This window comes from Antennarius striatus, chromosome 8 (assembly GCF_040054535.1).
Source record: "Antennarius striatus isolate MH-2024 chromosome 8, ASM4005453v1, whole genome shotgun sequence".
Lineage (NCBI taxonomy): Eukaryota > Metazoa > Chordata > Actinopteri > Lophiiformes > Antennariidae > Antennarius > Antennarius striatus.
In genome coordinates this window covers 21,959,041-21,976,695 of record NC_090783.1, presented here as the reverse complement: position 1 = coordinate 21,976,695, position 17,655 = coordinate 21,959,041, and the positions used below count along the sequence as shown (strand labels likewise).

Here is a 17,655-nt window from a genome sequence, read left to right as displayed (position 1 = left end):
TTCTTCTTCTTTTTTTTTTAGCATTTTCCTTAAGTATGCAAAAAACACTGAACCGACTTCCAGAACATTTTGTGGAGGGTTGGCGCAGGGATCTTGCAATCCAAACAGACATGTTAATGACTATTTGCCTTTGGTGGAGGTACAGGATACTGTATATCTCATCGAGTGTCATTCTAGCTTCAAAGTGTGTAGTTTGAAGTTTCCTTGAATAGCATCTTTAGAAAGCTTTATATCAAGTCCACACAGCAGGGAGGGAGAGTATTCATTCAGTTATTCAGTATATAACATCTAACCCATTTGACAAGCTCACTAATTTCTGCAGGAAGCTATTCAAAACCAGTGGAAGCTGGTGTAAATGTTTATGGGACTGTGCCATAACCCATCAATTTAACAAACATCCCAGTATTATTTAAAGCTAAAAAAGAGGTGTCAAAAACACAAGTTTTTCACAATTAAATAATTATTTATTACAATCTCCTGTTACAAACATACATTAGATGTCAGTGATGATTACGAACTCTTCATTTTTATTTTATCCAGAGGGTGGAGCCATTTAGACACAGTAAACAGCTCTTTCAGGGAGGCGTCAGTATTTCGGAGCCCCTCTGGTAATGGACTTGAGGATTCTGATTGGTTGTTTCTCATGTTATCCATTTATATCCAGAATCAGCCATTAGCTTAACAACTACATTATAGGGTGGCATGAATAATTGTCATTAAATCATTAGATTTCAAGAAAAAAATTCTTCTGCATTATTCCATGAGCTGCATGCAAACCAACTCTCCTATTTTCATCTCCACAATCCAGAAGCCCATGATCACGGTACTAGCATTACTGTTTGCCTTAACCTATGACAATATGGCTTTACACCATGTGATTTAGTGAGGTGGAAAGCTGTAGTAGTAAAAGTAGTAGCATTTCAATTGAGACAGCAAGATAGACAAAGACACACAATAGAGTGAAAGAAAAAGACACTGACAGGACAAAGAGAGAGAGAAGTCACAGAGGACACAGAGAAAGTGCATTCAGCATTTCAAAAATTATTCCAGACAATCATGATCTTAATTCTAAGCAAAAATCACATTTTTTTCTTCTCAGAATCATGCTGCCCTCCTATATAATCCCATCTGCTGAGGGCGATCCTTTGTCACCCCATAACTGAACTTGAAAAAGGCAAAAAGACAGGACAGAGAAAAAGCAGCAATTTTACACAGATTGTCTGTCATGTGTCAAACAAACCCACTGTATATTCCATGTTTAAAATGCACAAATGCTGACAATGTGTATAATTTATTACTCTTTGTGATGTGTTGCTGTGTGATCAGGAAGGCGGTGACCGTTATTAACCAGCCATCACTATTCAAAACTACACGGTCACACAGTAATCATTAATTCTGACGATAGATTTAAAGATTACACTGTTTAGTACCCAAACAAAGAATCAAACATCATGAAATATCATGACAGCTAATTATCTCAGAGATTGAGGATTTCAGAATAAACCACCACAGTGTTTAATTTCAATTTAAAACAAATCTTTGAAAACCAATAAATCATTCAATGGTGTGACAATGAATAAATGAAGATACTTCCATTTTCATGACAGATGGATAAACTGGGAGCTTTTGGCCATTGCTCATGTTGGCACTGAAATATATTACTTCTCTATACAATGTAAACTTTTTTTCAGAAGGGATTTTTGCTGCTAAAAGTCATAGATTTGGACATCATTAAGGCTGTGTGGATCAGTTTTAAAATGTAAAAAAATGTGACTTTTAAGGCTGAGTAATTCAATTCCTAAAGGATTTGCTTAAAGCTGAACTGTGATCATGGATTTTAGGACTGACAATTCCTTCATGTTGAAAACCATCCATAAAAGATAATAGATAAATTAATGCCTCAATAATAAGAATCAGGACAAGAAGTACAGAATTTCTTAAAATTAATTTTTGATCCTTTGGGCCGGGAGAAACAACTTCTGATTTTATAAAATGAACAATCATTCGACCTACCTAATGTATATTCTAGTGTTGTTAGCGAAAAAAATTAAGAGAACATTTCTACCTTGAGAGCCTCACCTAGGAGATTTATTAGGCACAGCAGGAAGTAGAGTATCGAGTAAGGTATCTCTTTAGAATATCTAGAAAATTTAACAATGAACCAACAGCTCAAATGAAGTACAACTGGTGATTATTGTTATTTTGCATACTCTAAAATCTACTTTTTGGGCTCATCCTAATGACTTCATAAGAAGTTTTAGATAAGTGAATTCCTGGTTTTGTTTCCCTTCTCCTTTACTAACATCATGTTCCCCTCTGTTTACAGCCTAATGTGATTTGCTGCTATTATTGGTCCAAAATGTTGCATTGTGTCATGGCCTCAATCACACGTAGAGGGAATCCTAAATCCCCTCAGTCTTACACTGTACCTGACTGAAAACCATCATGAGGCTGATAAAATACTGTTTCATGAACAAAGAAATGAAGGGTCGCGACCAGGAATTAAGGTGGGAGGGACAGCTCACAGTTTGGACCGCAGGGGCTTCAGGTACTTGTGGAAAGATTCATGAACCTGGAGAGGAAAGAAGTTACACACCATTTTTAAGCTGAAATAATGAGCTAAAGAAGCATAAAAAGACATGAGCACTAGACATGCAAGGATTATAACTATATTTTATATTCCGTTATGAGCATCCTCTAATACTAAAACAAATGTGGATTGCTACATAGTGTACACAGAACACAAGCTTAGATAGTGAAAGCCATTCACTGCCACTGCCATGTTAAAGTTCTGTCATATGCTTGACTGACAAACGTGACGGATCCCATCTGGATGCATTCAACACCATTTGGCCAAGTAGGACCTGTTCCAACCAGCATAATGATACTCTTAAATTGGCTTTTACATTTAAAGGTACTCTATTCTAGTCTAAAAAAAAGGTACTGTAAAATAATTACTTGGTTTTTAAAAAAAATATAAACTGTAAAAATCCCTTAGGGAAAATTAATACCACACTCTAGCGTTAGTAATTCACACGCATACATATACAGCATATTAGTGTATACAGGCACTGAACACACAAACACACACAAGGGGCCTGTAAGCATGCAGGGGGAGGTAGAGTGGTAGGCAGCTTCTGCTTTTGGTGCGCCCCAAATGAACAACTTGTAGGAGGGGACGGCACCTTGCTCAAGGGCGCCGAGGGGTGAGATGACACCTCCCACTGTCAGCTCACACTCCGGGTGGTTTTTTTTGGGCGGGAGCGGGAATCGAACCGCCAATCTATCACTACCGCGAAGCCACTGCCGCCCCAAAGACATAGTGCTCCCTGTACGGTGATACTGATACAATCCCATTGGCTCTGACTGACCTCTGTGTTGTTTAGGGGTGAGCGGCGGGCCCACTCAAACATGTGCTCATAGACATTCCCATCATATCGCCCGAGGACTGAATTCAGCTTCCTGTCATTGAAGTCAAAGGAATCCACCAGAGCCACGGCGTTGGGTCTGAGCTGAGACAGCAGCTGCTTGATGCGACCAGAGATCTGCAACACCTGCGGGACCCTGAGCAGTCCAGCCTGAAAATAAACAGATGAAAACATTATGCTGGACCTCTCCAAACTGAGTAAACAATGAGGAAGTAATCAGAAGAGACAACAGATGGTCTCTGTTGATAAAATGTTCTCATGTCACCCTGTCATGAAAGTCAAACATGCATAACCATATTATTTTTTATCACAACAAGGCATGAGTCAATTTTTCAGACTTAAGCTGACATAAAAGTTAAAAATAAAGTTGTTCAGTAATTGTTGTGATAGGTCTGTAATAGTTAAAATTACATGAAGTACTGACTGTGCACCATGTGTTTTCTTTGGGGGGTTTTCTGACCTGTAAGAAGTCCCCAGAGTTGTTTGTGATGCCATGAAGGGCATAGAGCAGACCCAGATCCGATAGCACCGAGTGGATCTCTGCGTTTTCAATCTGTCCCACCTTCTCTGTGAAGATCTTCACTACAACATAGTGGCAGTGTGCCTGAAGACAAAAAATAAAAAAGTAAAATGTGAGAATTTGTGAGCTCTGGTATTTAGGTAATATTGAAAGTTTGTCTTCTTTTCACACAGTTTACGCAGCTTAACCAAACCAAACTTACATCTGAGGCTCTGACCAGATCAATAGCGTTGGCATTCCAGGCCTCTTCCTGGCTCTTGTGCTGTAACTCCTGCTGGATGCTCTTGGCTGCCAGCTCTATTAGACTACAACCACACAAAAACCAACCATATGTCATCATTTGTATCCAGTAAATTAATTGGAAATTTTACTTTATATCTCACCATTCTTATTGATGGACAGACATACTTATCTTTGTCTTTAGGTTTAAAGACCTGCTATAAAACTGAACACCCATTGTTATGGCTGATCAGTGTAGCTACGACTTCCTAACACTTGCTTTGTATTTCCTCCTCACAGGCTTATCTTATCTCTGGTTTACATATTTATTTTATCACGCCTCCCAAAATGGAATTTTAATTTAACTCATGGACTGAACACACTTTGGACGCTTGACAATTTGCATGTATATCCAATATAAAATATTATCCATATCCAAACCATTAGCAGTGCTTTTACTGAGTCTAAGAAAAAAAGTATCCAAAATAATAAATCCAATTAAACAAATGACATAAAAACACAGATTGTAATCCAAAGTAAAGAAAGCATTTTCTCTACTGCTCTCAACTCTTACATAGCAGCTCGTCGTTTGTAGATCTCCACCAGACTAGCCAAGTCATTTATGTCAACACCGGTTGTCCCAGCAGCAACAGGCTGAGGACGGACGCTCTGATGGTCTGCTTCATTCAGGTACGACACAATGCCACTTAGCCGCTGGCCTGCTTTAGCCTGTCGGTAGCACTTCACCAGGTATCTGGAAACATGCAGAGTTCATTTTACCTCAAGAAAGTAGTGCATCCCTGGGATGCACTTCAACAAAAAAAATCATGCATCCCAACATGACATTTATGCATCCCAAAAGTAATAACAGAGTATTACAGTAGAAGCATATGCATGGATTGAGTTTTGTCAATAGTACAATATAAAACCTAAACAAACTGTTAATTTTAATGATTTTATTAATAACGATGTCATAACTGTTTAATTAAAGAGAAAAAAAAGTAAAATTACATATTTTTATCAAAATGTTAAAGCCTGGTTGTTATTTTAAAAAAAAAGGTCACATGGTCATACATGTCCGTGTTAAAATCACCTTGCAGTCTGCAGCATCATGACTGTGTTCTCTCCCTCGTACGTGCATGCAGGGGTGAAATCAACGTAGATGTTTGGCAAAGCGCTGCTGTGCGAGTAGCCATGGCCGCCACATGACATCCGGCACACCTCGATGCCAGCATTGGTTACCCAGGTGGTGAAGGCCTTTAATCCCGCAGCTAGAGCATGGAGCTGTAGATTAACGGTTGAAAAGATGATAAAAATATCACCCACAAGTCTAGAAAGAGTCAGATTACTTTATGTATTAAAATTAACTGCAGGGCACATGTCAGTTCTTAAATGCATTGGTATTAAAATTGACTTGTAGCCCCAAAATGCACCCTGGATGTTTTTTCCGTGAGATCTAACTTGATCCTGACGCCATACAGACAGTGAAAGAAAGCATTTAAGTTGCCATAGAAATCACTGAGTACACCTTCAATGAGGTATTGCATATTTTAATGCTTTTGAGCTGTGAACTCAATTACTTGGATAAAAAAAACCAAAACAATGCTGGCAGAACTGAACCTAACCCTAACCCCCGCCCCCCTCGTCTGTCTCACTGTCAGTGTCTCAGCTTCTACAGCACATAATACAGTGCAGTATTTGTGCAATGAGGCCTTATGCCTACAGTGCAGGCCTTGTTTGGAGCTGTGCTGAGAGGCAGGGAGCTGGCAGGACATGGGTGTGTATTTACCCTCTAAATGATTCAACTGCTAGCGCTACGCAATCAGCCCAACCCAGTCAGTCAACATGCAGCTCCCTCGGTGAGGCAAGCAGTCCTCATTAAGCGTGGATCACATGCTACATGTGTGTGTCCCGTCAGTACCTCGGGCAGTTCGCTGAAGTCTCCCCCGCTGATGTCTCCGCTGATGCGGTGGTACGTCTCCTTCATGTACTGGCTCACAAAATGGAAGGCATAGGCAGTCGCCAGCAGAGGGAATAGCTTGTACTGCTGCGTCTGATAGTCGAGGATCTGAGGCTCTGGTTCTCTGTGTGACACAAACACATGTTTGAGTTTTCATTGCCTAAGTATAGTTTCATCTTCCTTTTCATACGGAGGGATGTATTAAGACACCAAATCCAAGACTAGTAGTATTTCCATTTTCGTTGGAAGCATGTTGCTGTCTGACCCTCTCTCTGTCTGTCTGTAAGCAAATTAAAATTTTATTTATAATTTGACTGAAGGTCAAGTAATACAAGACCTATAAATTATATAGCACAGTATATATAATGTATTCAGAAAATGAAATGTGCACTTGCTGTATAGTTCTGTCTTTTCTGTCTCGCTCACAGCTGCCTGTACTTCTCTCAAATGCTGCATTTGCGAACAGGAAATTCAATTGTCTAAGTGGCATTTAATATCTGAGCTGTGAGTATGTTTCATTATTCACACAACACAAAATAAATCTTTAAGTACATGATGATGGCAGGTATATCATTGAGTTGATTAAAACAATTAGACTGAAACTTCTCTGCATGTGACAACTAAAAAAAAAAAGATGTTGTTAACTCCTTACTTCCAAACTGCTTGTGAATTTACTATTTTATTTGGAGTGAATTGTTTGTGCAAGCAAAGCCCTTAGAATGTTTGAACGTGCAGCTTCTCAGAGTTACATGTTTGTTGACTGTTTCCTGAAATGACTTTATTTATTTATTAATTCATCGACCCACCCTGCACGGATTTCAGACTGGTGACGAACCGCGCTGTAGCGGATGACGATGGTGCAGGCTTTAGACAGGGCCCGAGCCGACTCGCCGACGATCATGGACCGAACAAACACCATGGTGCCATAGGTCAGCTTTGCACTCGGTGGCTTCAAATAAGTTCCGTCAGGCTCCACCTAATAGGGAGACAAAGACATTCTTACCTTATGACCGGTGTTTCTATAATTTTGTACAACCCATTCAATGATTGCAGGGTCATTTACAGAAATACTTGTTTGTAAGTTGTCCGTCTGTTTTAGATGCAATGTATGTAAGAAAATAATGTTCTGTCACCTTGGCATATTTCATCAGCATGTTATCTCGTGGGATTCGTACATTCTCTAGTTTCAGGAAGCCATTGTCAACTTCAACAAAACCAAATTTGGGACCAATGTCTCCAACAACAATTCCTGAGAGAAAGAGAAGGCAAAAAAAACAGAGAGACTGCATGCTTTGAAGACCAAAGAGGGACACACATACACAAACGGAGGGAGACATCAGCCCTAAGCACACAGTGGTTACCTGGCAGAGGCAGATGTGTTTTCATGTCACGGATTTGTACCAGGAAAGCATGTAGACCATGATTATTTCCTTGTGTGTGAAGCTGGGCTAGAACTACAGCATGATTTGAGGTCTTTCCAACTAAAAAAAAGAGAAAGAGACTTAAATGAGTTTATTTCTCATTTTATTGAAACATTCCCCGACTTAAAGAAAAAAAAAGGAATTAAAGCATTGATTTTGAGGATAATTCATCAGCTATCTGATCCGTTGATTATTCCATTTGTAATGTTGCTTGTGAACTCACTGTGAAGACATACAGTGTGAATGCACTTACGTCCTCCAGGCCACCACTTGATGGAGCTGATGGTTGGACTGTTTAAGACAAACTCCTGCGTGGCTGGATCATATGTGGCTGTGGTCTCCAGCCCCCTGAGGTGAGTGCCTAGAGCCACCCAAACAATCAAACCCCACCAAACAAATCAGAATACACCAAAAAAATCCCATAGCAGTGAAGCACACTAACATTTATCTCAGTAAAATACTAAAGTAAGCATTAACATTAAATATACACAGACAAAGCAGTAGTTTGTAATATTAACAAACATATAAACAAATAAAAGAACTAACAAGATCAAATATTAGAATTAGTGAAGTGAGAGGAAACATGTTTCGGACTAAAAAGATTGGTAGAAACAGAAATAGATCATCCTAAACCCTTTAAGAGACAGAAGAGGCCAAAATAAAGGAGGAAAACATTCTGTGGGTGTTTGACAGATCTAAACAATGATGGAATCATCATTTTTACATTACTCAGTTCATACTGTGTGTGCAGCATACTATCAAAGCTGGTACTTTGGTTACATTCTCCATGATGTTGACTTTAAGCAGCACAAAAATGCCCATCTGACTACTTGAAGAAACTTCTGTTCATGGCTGAATTTGTTCATTTCCTATGTAAATGAAGGCAAGGATTGTAAGAAATATTTACATGCCAGACAAGCGTTCTCAGATAGCTATTCATGCATCGTTAGATACTAGACGACTAAAGCAGTAAATGCAAAAAAAGCGATGACTAAATCCTTAAAAACATAGCACCAGTCTCCTTTTGCGTCGATTGTCATTTCATGTGAACCAACAAATTTTATTTTTGCGTTCAAGCCCAGCGACATGGCCGCTAATCACATAATGATTAGTTAAATCTTTTACGTATTTTGGCGTTTCCATTGCTAAACAGAAAAATGTTGTGTGTCATAACAAGAGCAGAGACATAAGACTTCAATCGTCTATCATTATTAAGTAAAACATTTTGCTAGACAAAGCTGTAACAACCTTGGCATCGCCGCTGAAAACCCTATAACCACCAATAACGGATATTTTTGTCAGAAAACTGTTCCCAAAAATAATAAAACCTTATCTTTAGGAACTGTTTTCACAAGTCTTCATTACCCCATAAATAATGGATTTTGTTGTGAAGGACAAAGAACTACACAGGCCTGGTATTTTGGGCTCCTGTTTTAATTTTACCGTGGCCCATCTCAGTCTGAGCGTAGGTGCCGATGATCTCTAGGTTCCAGGCAGGCATGAAGAAACGGTCCATTTGCTCTGGGGTGGCCTGGTTGAGCAGTGTGGGTAGGAACATCCCCAGATGAAGATCCAAGGGTTCGGGCCTGTCGGGGTGCACTAAGCTGACCCACGCAGCACGTGGACAAAAGGGAAAGAGAAGTAGGTCGTAATGTGTAAAATATGGGTATAGAGAAGGATGGGAAGGTTGTGAAATTTGAAAATCCATGTAAATGTAGAAGCATAGAGAGAATTTTGGATTAATACTTCACAAAAATCACAGAGGCCGAGACATGTGGGTGCAAATTTACGTGGTTCAAATCAAGGAGTGATGGACGAGATACAGACACAAGTTGAAAGCAGAATGCAAGGATGGAGTGGCAAAAACAAACAACTTGTGAGCAAATCATGCATATTGGAACTGACAATGTGATCATAAGGATAGAATCTGGATTCAAACTTTACTCTCTTGAGGTCCCGATAAAACATTTCTTTAACATCAACTCTATAAGTTCTTCTCCCTTTGTCAGTCAGTCAGAATTGAAGTCTTAGCAAGTATTTAATTTATAGTCTGCTGCTCATCATTTCTGACCACAAGCCTGAAACACCATCAGATCAAGCACAAAGATTCACTGCTTGAACGTTTGGCAAATTTGATGACTTACAGTTTGAAAGTTGTTAATGTCTCAGTGAAGGATAAATATGAAAACAGAGAGACTGGCAGACGAGACATTTAAAGATGTTACCTTGAGCTAAAGGATACTGTCACACACAGGGTTTCTGAACTTTACCCTGATTCAGACGACTAAACAACTTGCACAACAGATTTCCTGACAGAATCTGGAGATTTGCTCTGCTAAATTAGAGCAGGTAGGATACACTTCAAACATAGTAAGGACTGGTTCAGACTGGTACAGAGAGATATGGAGTGGTGCTGCCTATCAGAAGGGGAAAACAGTTTAATGTGCTGCGTACAGTTCAGAATTTATAACACAAAAACATTTCCAGAGCTACTTTGCACAGTTCAATACATACACTCAATACTTATGTAACAGTATAGAGTGGAGCGATGGTTCACTGTGACTCATGGAGATGTGGTGAGGGAGATAATGAGCTGTCTACCTTTAATAAGACCGTAGATTGTTGTCAAGAGCAAGTAGGAATCTGAAGATGCTCAGTCATCCAGATTGTGGTAGATCTCTATGCTGAATAAAGTTAACTGGATTTGAAGGCAGCGGTGCAGCGGATAGCACCATGGCCTCACAGCAAGAAGGTTCTGAGTTTGCCTGGGCTCTCTCCGGGTTCTCTGACTTCCTCCCACCTTCAGAAATACACAGCTTAGGTAAACTGGTCACACTATATTGTCCACTAGAGAGTGTGAACATGAATGGTTGTTTGTCTTTGATGCGGTCCTGCAATGAGCTGGCGTCTTATCAGGAGTGTACCCCGCCTATAACCATCTGAGATAGGCTCCCGCAGAACCATGACCCGTAAGGTAGGAAGGAGGCTGTAAACAAGAAAATGGATGGATGGATTTGTGGGAAAAGCCTAAAGATCTTTAACCTCACATCCAAGAGGCTTCTTCGATTCACAACGAAACAGGTAAAAACAAGCCATAGGACCTCGACCCAGTAATGATGCAAAGATGACTAATCAAGCACCAAACACAGAAGCGCTCCTAATTTCGCTGTATGCAAGTTATGCAAAGGCTTTCTGTTCTAACCATTAGTGAACAAAATGTTCATTAAGAGGTAGATCAATCAAATCTAAACTTCCAGTGCACTTTTATGAGATGACATACAAACTCACTGCAAAACCTATTTTGCTCCACAGCAAGGCACCAAATAAGAGCAAGCTTGGCCTAAATTCTTTCTCACCAAACATCGATGAGCCTCTCAGATTACAGAGACATTCAGACGCTAGAACGCTAGAACTATTTTGGTGCACCTAATGTCCTTCATTTGCTTTTGATGATAAGATTCCATCTAGGCACAATATAACGACTAGATAAAGATCCTGGTTAATCTAGTCTGTCACTAATTCATACACCAGTACAAATCCTACACATTTACAGGGCCTGTTTCACAAAGAGCACCAGGCTCATTCTCCTTACCTAATTTTCACCTTATTTGTTTCCACAATCCCAGTTCAACATAACTTAAATTCATCTGATTGAATTGTTAATAGGGCTGCCACGATTACTCAACTAGTCAAGATTATGTTGACAATTAAAATTGTCGACAACAAATTTATCGATTTGTCAGTTTCTTCTTTTAAATATTTGTCTTTCCTCTAAACTGCTGCTGCACCTTCCACTGCCGCTTCTGCCTTTCTTTTGACACCCATGTGCAGTGGTGGTAATGGGGGTCAGCTGTGATGTCACCCCAAATTATACCAGATGGGCTGGGCTATCACAATGGAGCTCTGATATGGTTGTTTGTTGCCAAAAGTCTATTTCATTAAAGGTTTAAAGAACTACCATCTGAATGGTCTTTATTTTTAGTTGACATATACCTTAAACAAGTAAAGCTGTAAACTAATGATAGTTATATAAGAGCAGCTTCATGTTGGTGCAATAATGTGTATGTTTTATATTCATCTGTCCATTAGTCGACTGATTGAAAAATAATCAGTAAATAGTCGATTATCAAATGAATCATTTGTGACAGCCCTAATTGTTAGTCTCGTTCACACCAGTTGTCATATTTATATCCATTTTCCTTAAAATCATTGATGAAACTGGCCCCAGCTCAAGCAGGATGTACACAGCCAAGAACAACTTAATAATCACAAGTAAATTACTGATTGTTGAATGAGTAATAATTTGCAAAAAAACACAGAAAATATATTAGTCCCAGTAATTAAACTGGACACAACACCCAGGAAGGATGCACACAAGTTTCACCATTAGTGAAACAAAATTACACAATTAGAAAATAACAGCATTGCAGATAGAAAAACAGCAGAACTGCTCAATGCTGGTGAGATGTGCTTTCAATTTATGGAGACTAAACTAAGCGATCTTATTTAAAAAACCCAACTTATTCTGAAGGTCAACAACTGCAGGAAGTACAGAAACAAGACCAGATACTGCAGCAACGGCATTTCCTTCATAGGAATCACTACCCCATGGCGGAGAAAAATGTCATTTTCTCTGTGATTCAGATCCGTCACGAAGCGTAAGTGAATGGGTCAAACCAGATTGTCCGTAGGTGTGAGTGGGTGTTTGTCTTTTCTGTGGCCCAGCGATGAGCTGGTATCTCAACCGGAATGTTACCCTGACTTTCGCATGTAGTCAGCTGGGAGAGACTCCAGCAGACCCGTGACCCACAAGGCGGTTAAACAGCGGCAGACGAGACGAGACGATTACGATTATCTCGTCTACAAAAAAAAAAAGGATGGTGGATGGATGGACGGATGAATTCAGATCTGTCAAACACCAACAACAATTCAGCAGATCTCCTCCTGGTAACAGGTTTCCAAACAGACCTCTTTTCCTGCCCCAGATATCATTGCAGCCAAACATTCAATGGCATACAATGCCACTTTATTCCATTTAAAGCACAGTGAAGTTGTTTTGAAGACCTTAAAAAAGAAGGAAATATGTTACAGGCTAAGTTCACTGACCGTGACCCATCTCAGTTTGGGCATATGTGCCCATCATTTGGTAGGATTCAGCCAGGGGTAACCACTTCCTGGCCTGCTGAGGGTCACACAGGCTGTGCAGGGATGGGATGAACATGACAAAGTGTAGCCCCAAGGCCTCATGACTGCTGCCCCTAGCCATGCTGGGTGAAGGAAAAGTATAAGACACGTAACTCAAGGTCGAATCTGTTGACTTAAACTGTGATGTATTTTCTGTCTGGGACATGGTGCCTGCTCAGTGTTTGGATATTTAATGAAACAAGACTCAAAGAGAAAAAAGTTCCTATTTTAGGTGCTTTTTGTCAGCTTGAAACGCCATACAGGGATCCTTTCTGAACACTGAACTATTCACTACTACCAATCATTCTGGTATTAACTTTTAAAAGCAAGTAAAATGCCTGAGTAGAGGAACAAAGCCCGCCGACAGTTTGACAAAACATCACAACCAGTCTGGAAATTATTGCTTTCCTCTGAGTCAGTTCGTCAGTCGTAAGGCTTGCCGGAGACATTTTAAGAACAGATTTCTTTACAACAATGCCCTGTATCTTATACTGTCAACATAAGGTTGACCTGACTTATAGTTCAGTAGTTTGATGAAGGTATAACACAGCTGTAGAACATAAATGTTATAATGGTTAAATTCATGATAAAAATACTCATCAAAAACATGAAGATAAAGAAAAAAGATTATTCTGTGCTCAGATGTTGGTGCTCAAATCACTTGACATTACTACCCCATAGTAGTTACAGAACAACTTAAATTATGTGATCTGCGCTGTAAAGTACACTTATAATTTAATAGCATATAAATCAAAGTGGGTGAAATGTCACCTGCATACATAAAAGCATAATTTAAGTTAAACTTCCTAGATCCTAACATACGAGATAATGTTTCTCTTGATATTCATCTCATGAAATCAATAAGATTTAAGTATATTTTCACACTACATTTATCACCTGTAATATATAGCAGCTCTAGAAGCTAGCATTTCACTCTGCATTGTTTCCCTCTATAAAACTTTAACAGGTTACACACTAGTCAATATCTACACATATAATGACTCACTAATACATACTTATTTCATTGGATTTGATTTCTTTAGAACTGCTCTGCCTCAGTAAACCTCAGTAAAAATAGAGGACAGACCTGCACTTTGCTTTGTGTTAAATAATCAGGATGAAAATGACATGCCTGACTTTCTGCTCCCTTGATAAAACCTTGGATCCAAAGTACATCCACCTTCTGTTGCCATTGCTTGTGCAACAACAACAATCCTTTGCCAATAATACATCTGTGTGTGGTTCTGTCTATTTTCAGTATGTAAACCACATAACACATTTACTCCTTTATCACATACTTCTTGTAGCAGTAGATCTCCTCTGGGTCAGCAATGCCATACTCTCTGAGTTTCAGGATCATTAGAGCACTTTTTCTAACAGCTTGGTCATAGCGCTCACTGCGGGACAGGAAGTTGGGGTCCTCCTCCTTGAAGTCTGGGTCATTCAGAACCATTGACTCTATAATGAATAGTGAAAATTGAAATCAGAAATACATTTTTTAAAAATACCGACAGCTGATGTAGTCCACACAAAAGAAGCTTAAGTGAAGTCCTGTATTCTAAGTCCTTATTCTAAAACCTTTTCATATACAAGGCGCACTGGATTATGAGGTGCATCTGATTATAAGGCGCACATTCAATGATTGACCTATTATAAAACTGTTTTCATATTAAACACTACAGTATAAGGTGCGCTGGATTATAAGGTGCACTGTCAGTTTTTAGAAAATTAAAGGCTTTTAGGTGCGCCTTATAGTGCGGAAAATAAGCTTTTGTGTACCCCTGGTAGGTTTATCATTAAAAAGTGTGAATATATATTTTCCTTATGCATCGGGCAGCAAGAATATGACTCATTGGACATCCCGCTACGGGACTATTGAACGTGGACATATTGCAGATATTTTAAAGCTCAAACCATTCGTTAATGTGCGACATGATTGCACCAATTGTTGTCAAAGCAGCGACAATCTTGTGCTGTCGTCAGGTGGACAAAGCATTGTTTTTCTGCACCGTGGCTGCTGTGATTTGATCACATGTCAGGTCCCACGAAACGAGCCCCGGCGGTCAGATGCTCGACAACTCACCGATTTCTCTTCTTCTTTTGGTCTTTTCCGGACCCCCGTCCAACATATTGGTTAGTTTTTCGACGTCGAAGGTGGCGTTTTGCCTTTCTTTCAAAATATCAGGATTCATGGCTCTATGTTCGACTAAAATCCGGTTGTATGGCGAAGAATTATAATACCGAGACTGTATAGCCTCCTAAGCCGTCATGCTCAAGGGTCCACCTGAGCGCCCGCTGATCAAAGACACAACCGCACGGAAGTCCGTAAAGGTGGAGACTAAAGTACGGCGGCCGAAGAGGGGCAAATGCGCTGCAAGCTCCTCCAAACACCAATCGCTTGCGTTTGCTGTCAATTTTGGTGAACTTTTGTGAACTTGATACGAAATGTAACGCGAATCCGGAAGTGCTAAACCTATTGAGTAGAGTACTGCGTTTTATACGATGGCTACGTTAGAGCCAGCTCTACTCTGCCTGTGATTGGCTGGAGCCCCTCAATGAGACAGAAAGAGGCGGGACATGGCGATACCATAGTAACACGCGCAGATTCACTTCCGGGATACTTGCGGCTGCAGTACTTCTTTCTTAGTGCATTTTATGTTTCCCTGTCTTTATTCTTCTATAACGAGATGCTTCCCGCAGCGGCAATTTACCATTTCCCATGGGAAGTAACTTCTGGAGCAGTGCAGGAAGGGGATTCAATTCGAACATTTGGCAGGTTAGCTCTGAGGTTCACACTCAAAATTACAATAACTATTACCATACTATGACAGTGTCACAGCCATCATGTATAAGATAAGAATACTACACCTCAAAAAGAATACTACACCTCAAAAAAGGTTGTCTTTGACCAAAGACTTATACTTTTCAGACTTTCCTGCTATCAACCTGAGGAATCGAGGGCCACATTGTCAACTCAGCATGCTTCAGAAGAGCACCACGTGGTCATCCACACTTCACTGGTGGAGCCCTTCAACCCAATAATTGGCGCTCAGTACTTAGTGCTGGGTGAGGTAGAAAATGCTGAAGGTAAGAAAAAACGTATTAATATTTTATGTTCGAAAAATATCAAATAAGTTCATTTTTATTTTATCATAAAGTAGGATAAAGGAAACTTATACAGTCAATTCTGTATTTTGCACCAATTTATATACCAAAGGAATTGCTTAGTCTAATTTGCACTTGATTGATTCATTCATTCATGCATTGATCTTCATCAAATGTACTTCCACTGTCGCGGCTTTGCTGGAGTTTATCCCGGTAAACTTGGGGCGAGAGGCGGGGTACACTCCAGGCCTGACGCCGGTGCACCGCAGAGCCACATGAAAGACACACACTCACACCTACAGATAAGTGAGACTGGCCATTTCCCATGAAATGCTTGTGGAGGTGGAAGGATGCCTTTTGCTGTCACTTGCATGAAAGAGAAAAAAAGAGGTCAATGAAAACATTCCTGCATGAGTAACATCATGTTTTCTTTTTCAATCGTGATCTATTAACAATGCAGAAAACCGCTCGCATGATTCTGTGACGTTGCGGTTGAAACTACACCGATAAAATTTTACTCTTATGTATTTAATCTTGATCACAAAGTTCATTTAAATGTATTGCATTTAAAACTATGGGCATCTCCGCTCTTAGTCTGTACCTGTTATCTTGCAGGGGTTGGTGTGATGGTCCGTGCTCGTGTGCTGAACTGTGTTGATGGTGTAAACATTGCTCAACTACAGAAAGCCATCAATGAGCAAAGACAGTTCTTCAGGGAGAGGGATTGCAAAGCAGGTGATGCAGCTCAACCTACAGATACAACATAATCAGAGTCTTCAAGATTTCCAGAAGGCTTGTTCTTTAGCAGGCCTACAGAGCTGACTCTTTGGTGCTCTCAAGTTTTTGTTTTGTTCTATTTAAGTCAGATTTGTGAAGTGTAAAAGACTGGTTTTCATGCTTCTTTGTTGACAATAGCTGTAACAGAAGGCATTAAGTGTTTGGGTTGTCCGTTTATTCGTAAATTCATCCAGCCATTCGTTTCAAGAACAACTTGGTGCATACAGGATGTTCACATGGCCAATCACATTCAAGGAAGAACTAATAAAGATGTGGGCAAAAGTTAAAGGTCACGGGTTGATGAGATGTCACAAAGAATTCAAGAATTCACACAAACTTATTTATTGTTTTTTCTAAAATGCATTTGTTTTACTGCGTGGTTTCATTAGTGGTTTATGTGAGTTAATGTCTGTCTTAAACAGTGACCCCTACATTTGTCTCTAAAGTAAACACACTTTTAGTGTTGTTATTATTAGTTTTATAACAATGAAAAATTTTGAGATGATAAATAGCTAATATGAATCAATGTTTTTTCATAATTGCTGGATTTCTTTATTTCCTATGATTATATGTTTTTGGATTGTTGGTCAAACAGAAATTATAATGACAGTTTGCTCTTTGTAAAGCTATAATTTATGTTCTATGCAGCTGGTAGATCATAATAAAAACACTGCTGCTCCTGCAATCAGTGTGGTGGCCATTATTCATTCATTCATTTTCTACCGCTTGTCCCACGGATTGCGGGTTGCGGGGATTGCTCGACCCAATCCCAGCTGACTTGCGGGCGAGAGGTGGGGGACACTCCGAGCACGACGCCCAACCACATAGAAGACAACCACTCACAGGATAATTAAGCATCCAATATAGGATGAGTCTGAGGTCTCTTGAGGTAAAGATGAGGAGGGGGAAAGTAGTGCAGCAATTAAAAAATTCAGGTTTTCTTCTCAACAAAAAAATTTGCAAAGAAAGTTTTATCTCAGGTCAGTAAATCATTAGAAAATTTAGAGAGTAAATCAGTAAATCATTAGAAAATTTAGAGAG

The 17,655-nt window shown here is 39.7% G+C and overlaps 2 protein-coding genes across 3 annotated transcripts; one reads left to right on the top strand and one right to left on the bottom strand.

Moving 5' to 3' along the window:
* Positions 1-448: 448 nt before the first annotated feature.
* acox1 (acyl-CoA oxidase 1, palmitoyl) lies at positions 449-15,066 on the bottom strand. Of its 2 annotated transcripts, none has more exons than XM_068321319.1 (14): positions 14,816-15,066; positions 14,031-14,190; positions 12,655-12,815; positions 7,802-7,909; positions 7,489-7,608; positions 7,261-7,376; positions 6,934-7,103; positions 6,089-6,251; positions 5,261-5,451; positions 4,742-4,921; positions 4,151-4,253; positions 3,889-4,032; positions 3,372-3,578; positions 449-2,572 (listed from the first exon to the last, which is right to left on the bottom strand). In XM_068321319.1, exons 1-14 carry the CDS (start codon positions 14,922-14,924, stop codon positions 2,522-2,524), a joined length of 1,983 nt encoding a protein of 660 aa, XP_068177420.1. In that variant the 5' UTR covers positions 14,925-15,066; the 3' UTR covers positions 449-2,521. The 2 variants fall into 2 exon arrangements, with proteins under 2 accessions (XP_068177420.1, XP_068177419.1); XM_068321318.1 differs by lacking the exon at positions 12,655-12,815 and adding an exon at positions 8,992-9,152 and having other exon boundaries at positions 14,816-15,065.
* Positions 15,067-15,188: 122 nt separating this feature from the next.
* On the top strand, positions 15,189-17,291 carry ten1 (TEN1 subunit of CST complex). Its single transcript, XM_068321320.1, has 3 exons — positions 15,189-15,508; positions 15,662-15,819; positions 16,453-17,291. Exons 1-3 carry the CDS (start codon positions 15,288-15,290, stop codon positions 16,602-16,604), a joined length of 531 nt encoding a protein of 176 aa, XP_068177421.1. The 5' UTR covers positions 15,189-15,287; the 3' UTR covers positions 16,605-17,291.
* The last annotated feature ends 364 nt before the right edge of the window (positions 17,292-17,655 follow it).

Bases quoted from the DNA above. Each gene is read 5' to 3' on its own strand.
- acox1 (XM_068321319.1), bottom strand. From the start codon at position 14,924: ATGAATCCTGATATTTTGAAAGAAAGGCAAAACGCCACCTTCGACGTC. The intron at 4,922-5,260 runs GTGATTTTAACA...GCATGTTTCCAG, and splicing joins ATGATGCTGCAGACTGCAAG to ATACCTGGTGAAGTGCTACC. The intron at 4,254-4,741 runs GTAAGAGTTGAG...GTGTGGTTGTAG, and splicing joins TACAAACGACGAGCTGCTAT to TCTAATAGAGCTGGCAGCCA.
- ten1 (XM_068321320.1), top strand. From the start codon at position 15,288: ATGAGACAGAAAGAGGCGGGACATGGCGATACCATAGTAACACGCGCA. The intron at 15,509-15,661 runs GTTAGCTCTGAG...TATACTTTTCAG, and splicing joins TCAATTCGAACATTTGGCAG to ACTTTCCTGCTATCAACCTG. The intron at 15,820-16,452 runs GTAAGAAAAAAC...GTTATCTTGCAG, and splicing joins TGAGGTAGAAAATGCTGAAG to GGGTTGGTGTGATGGTCCGT.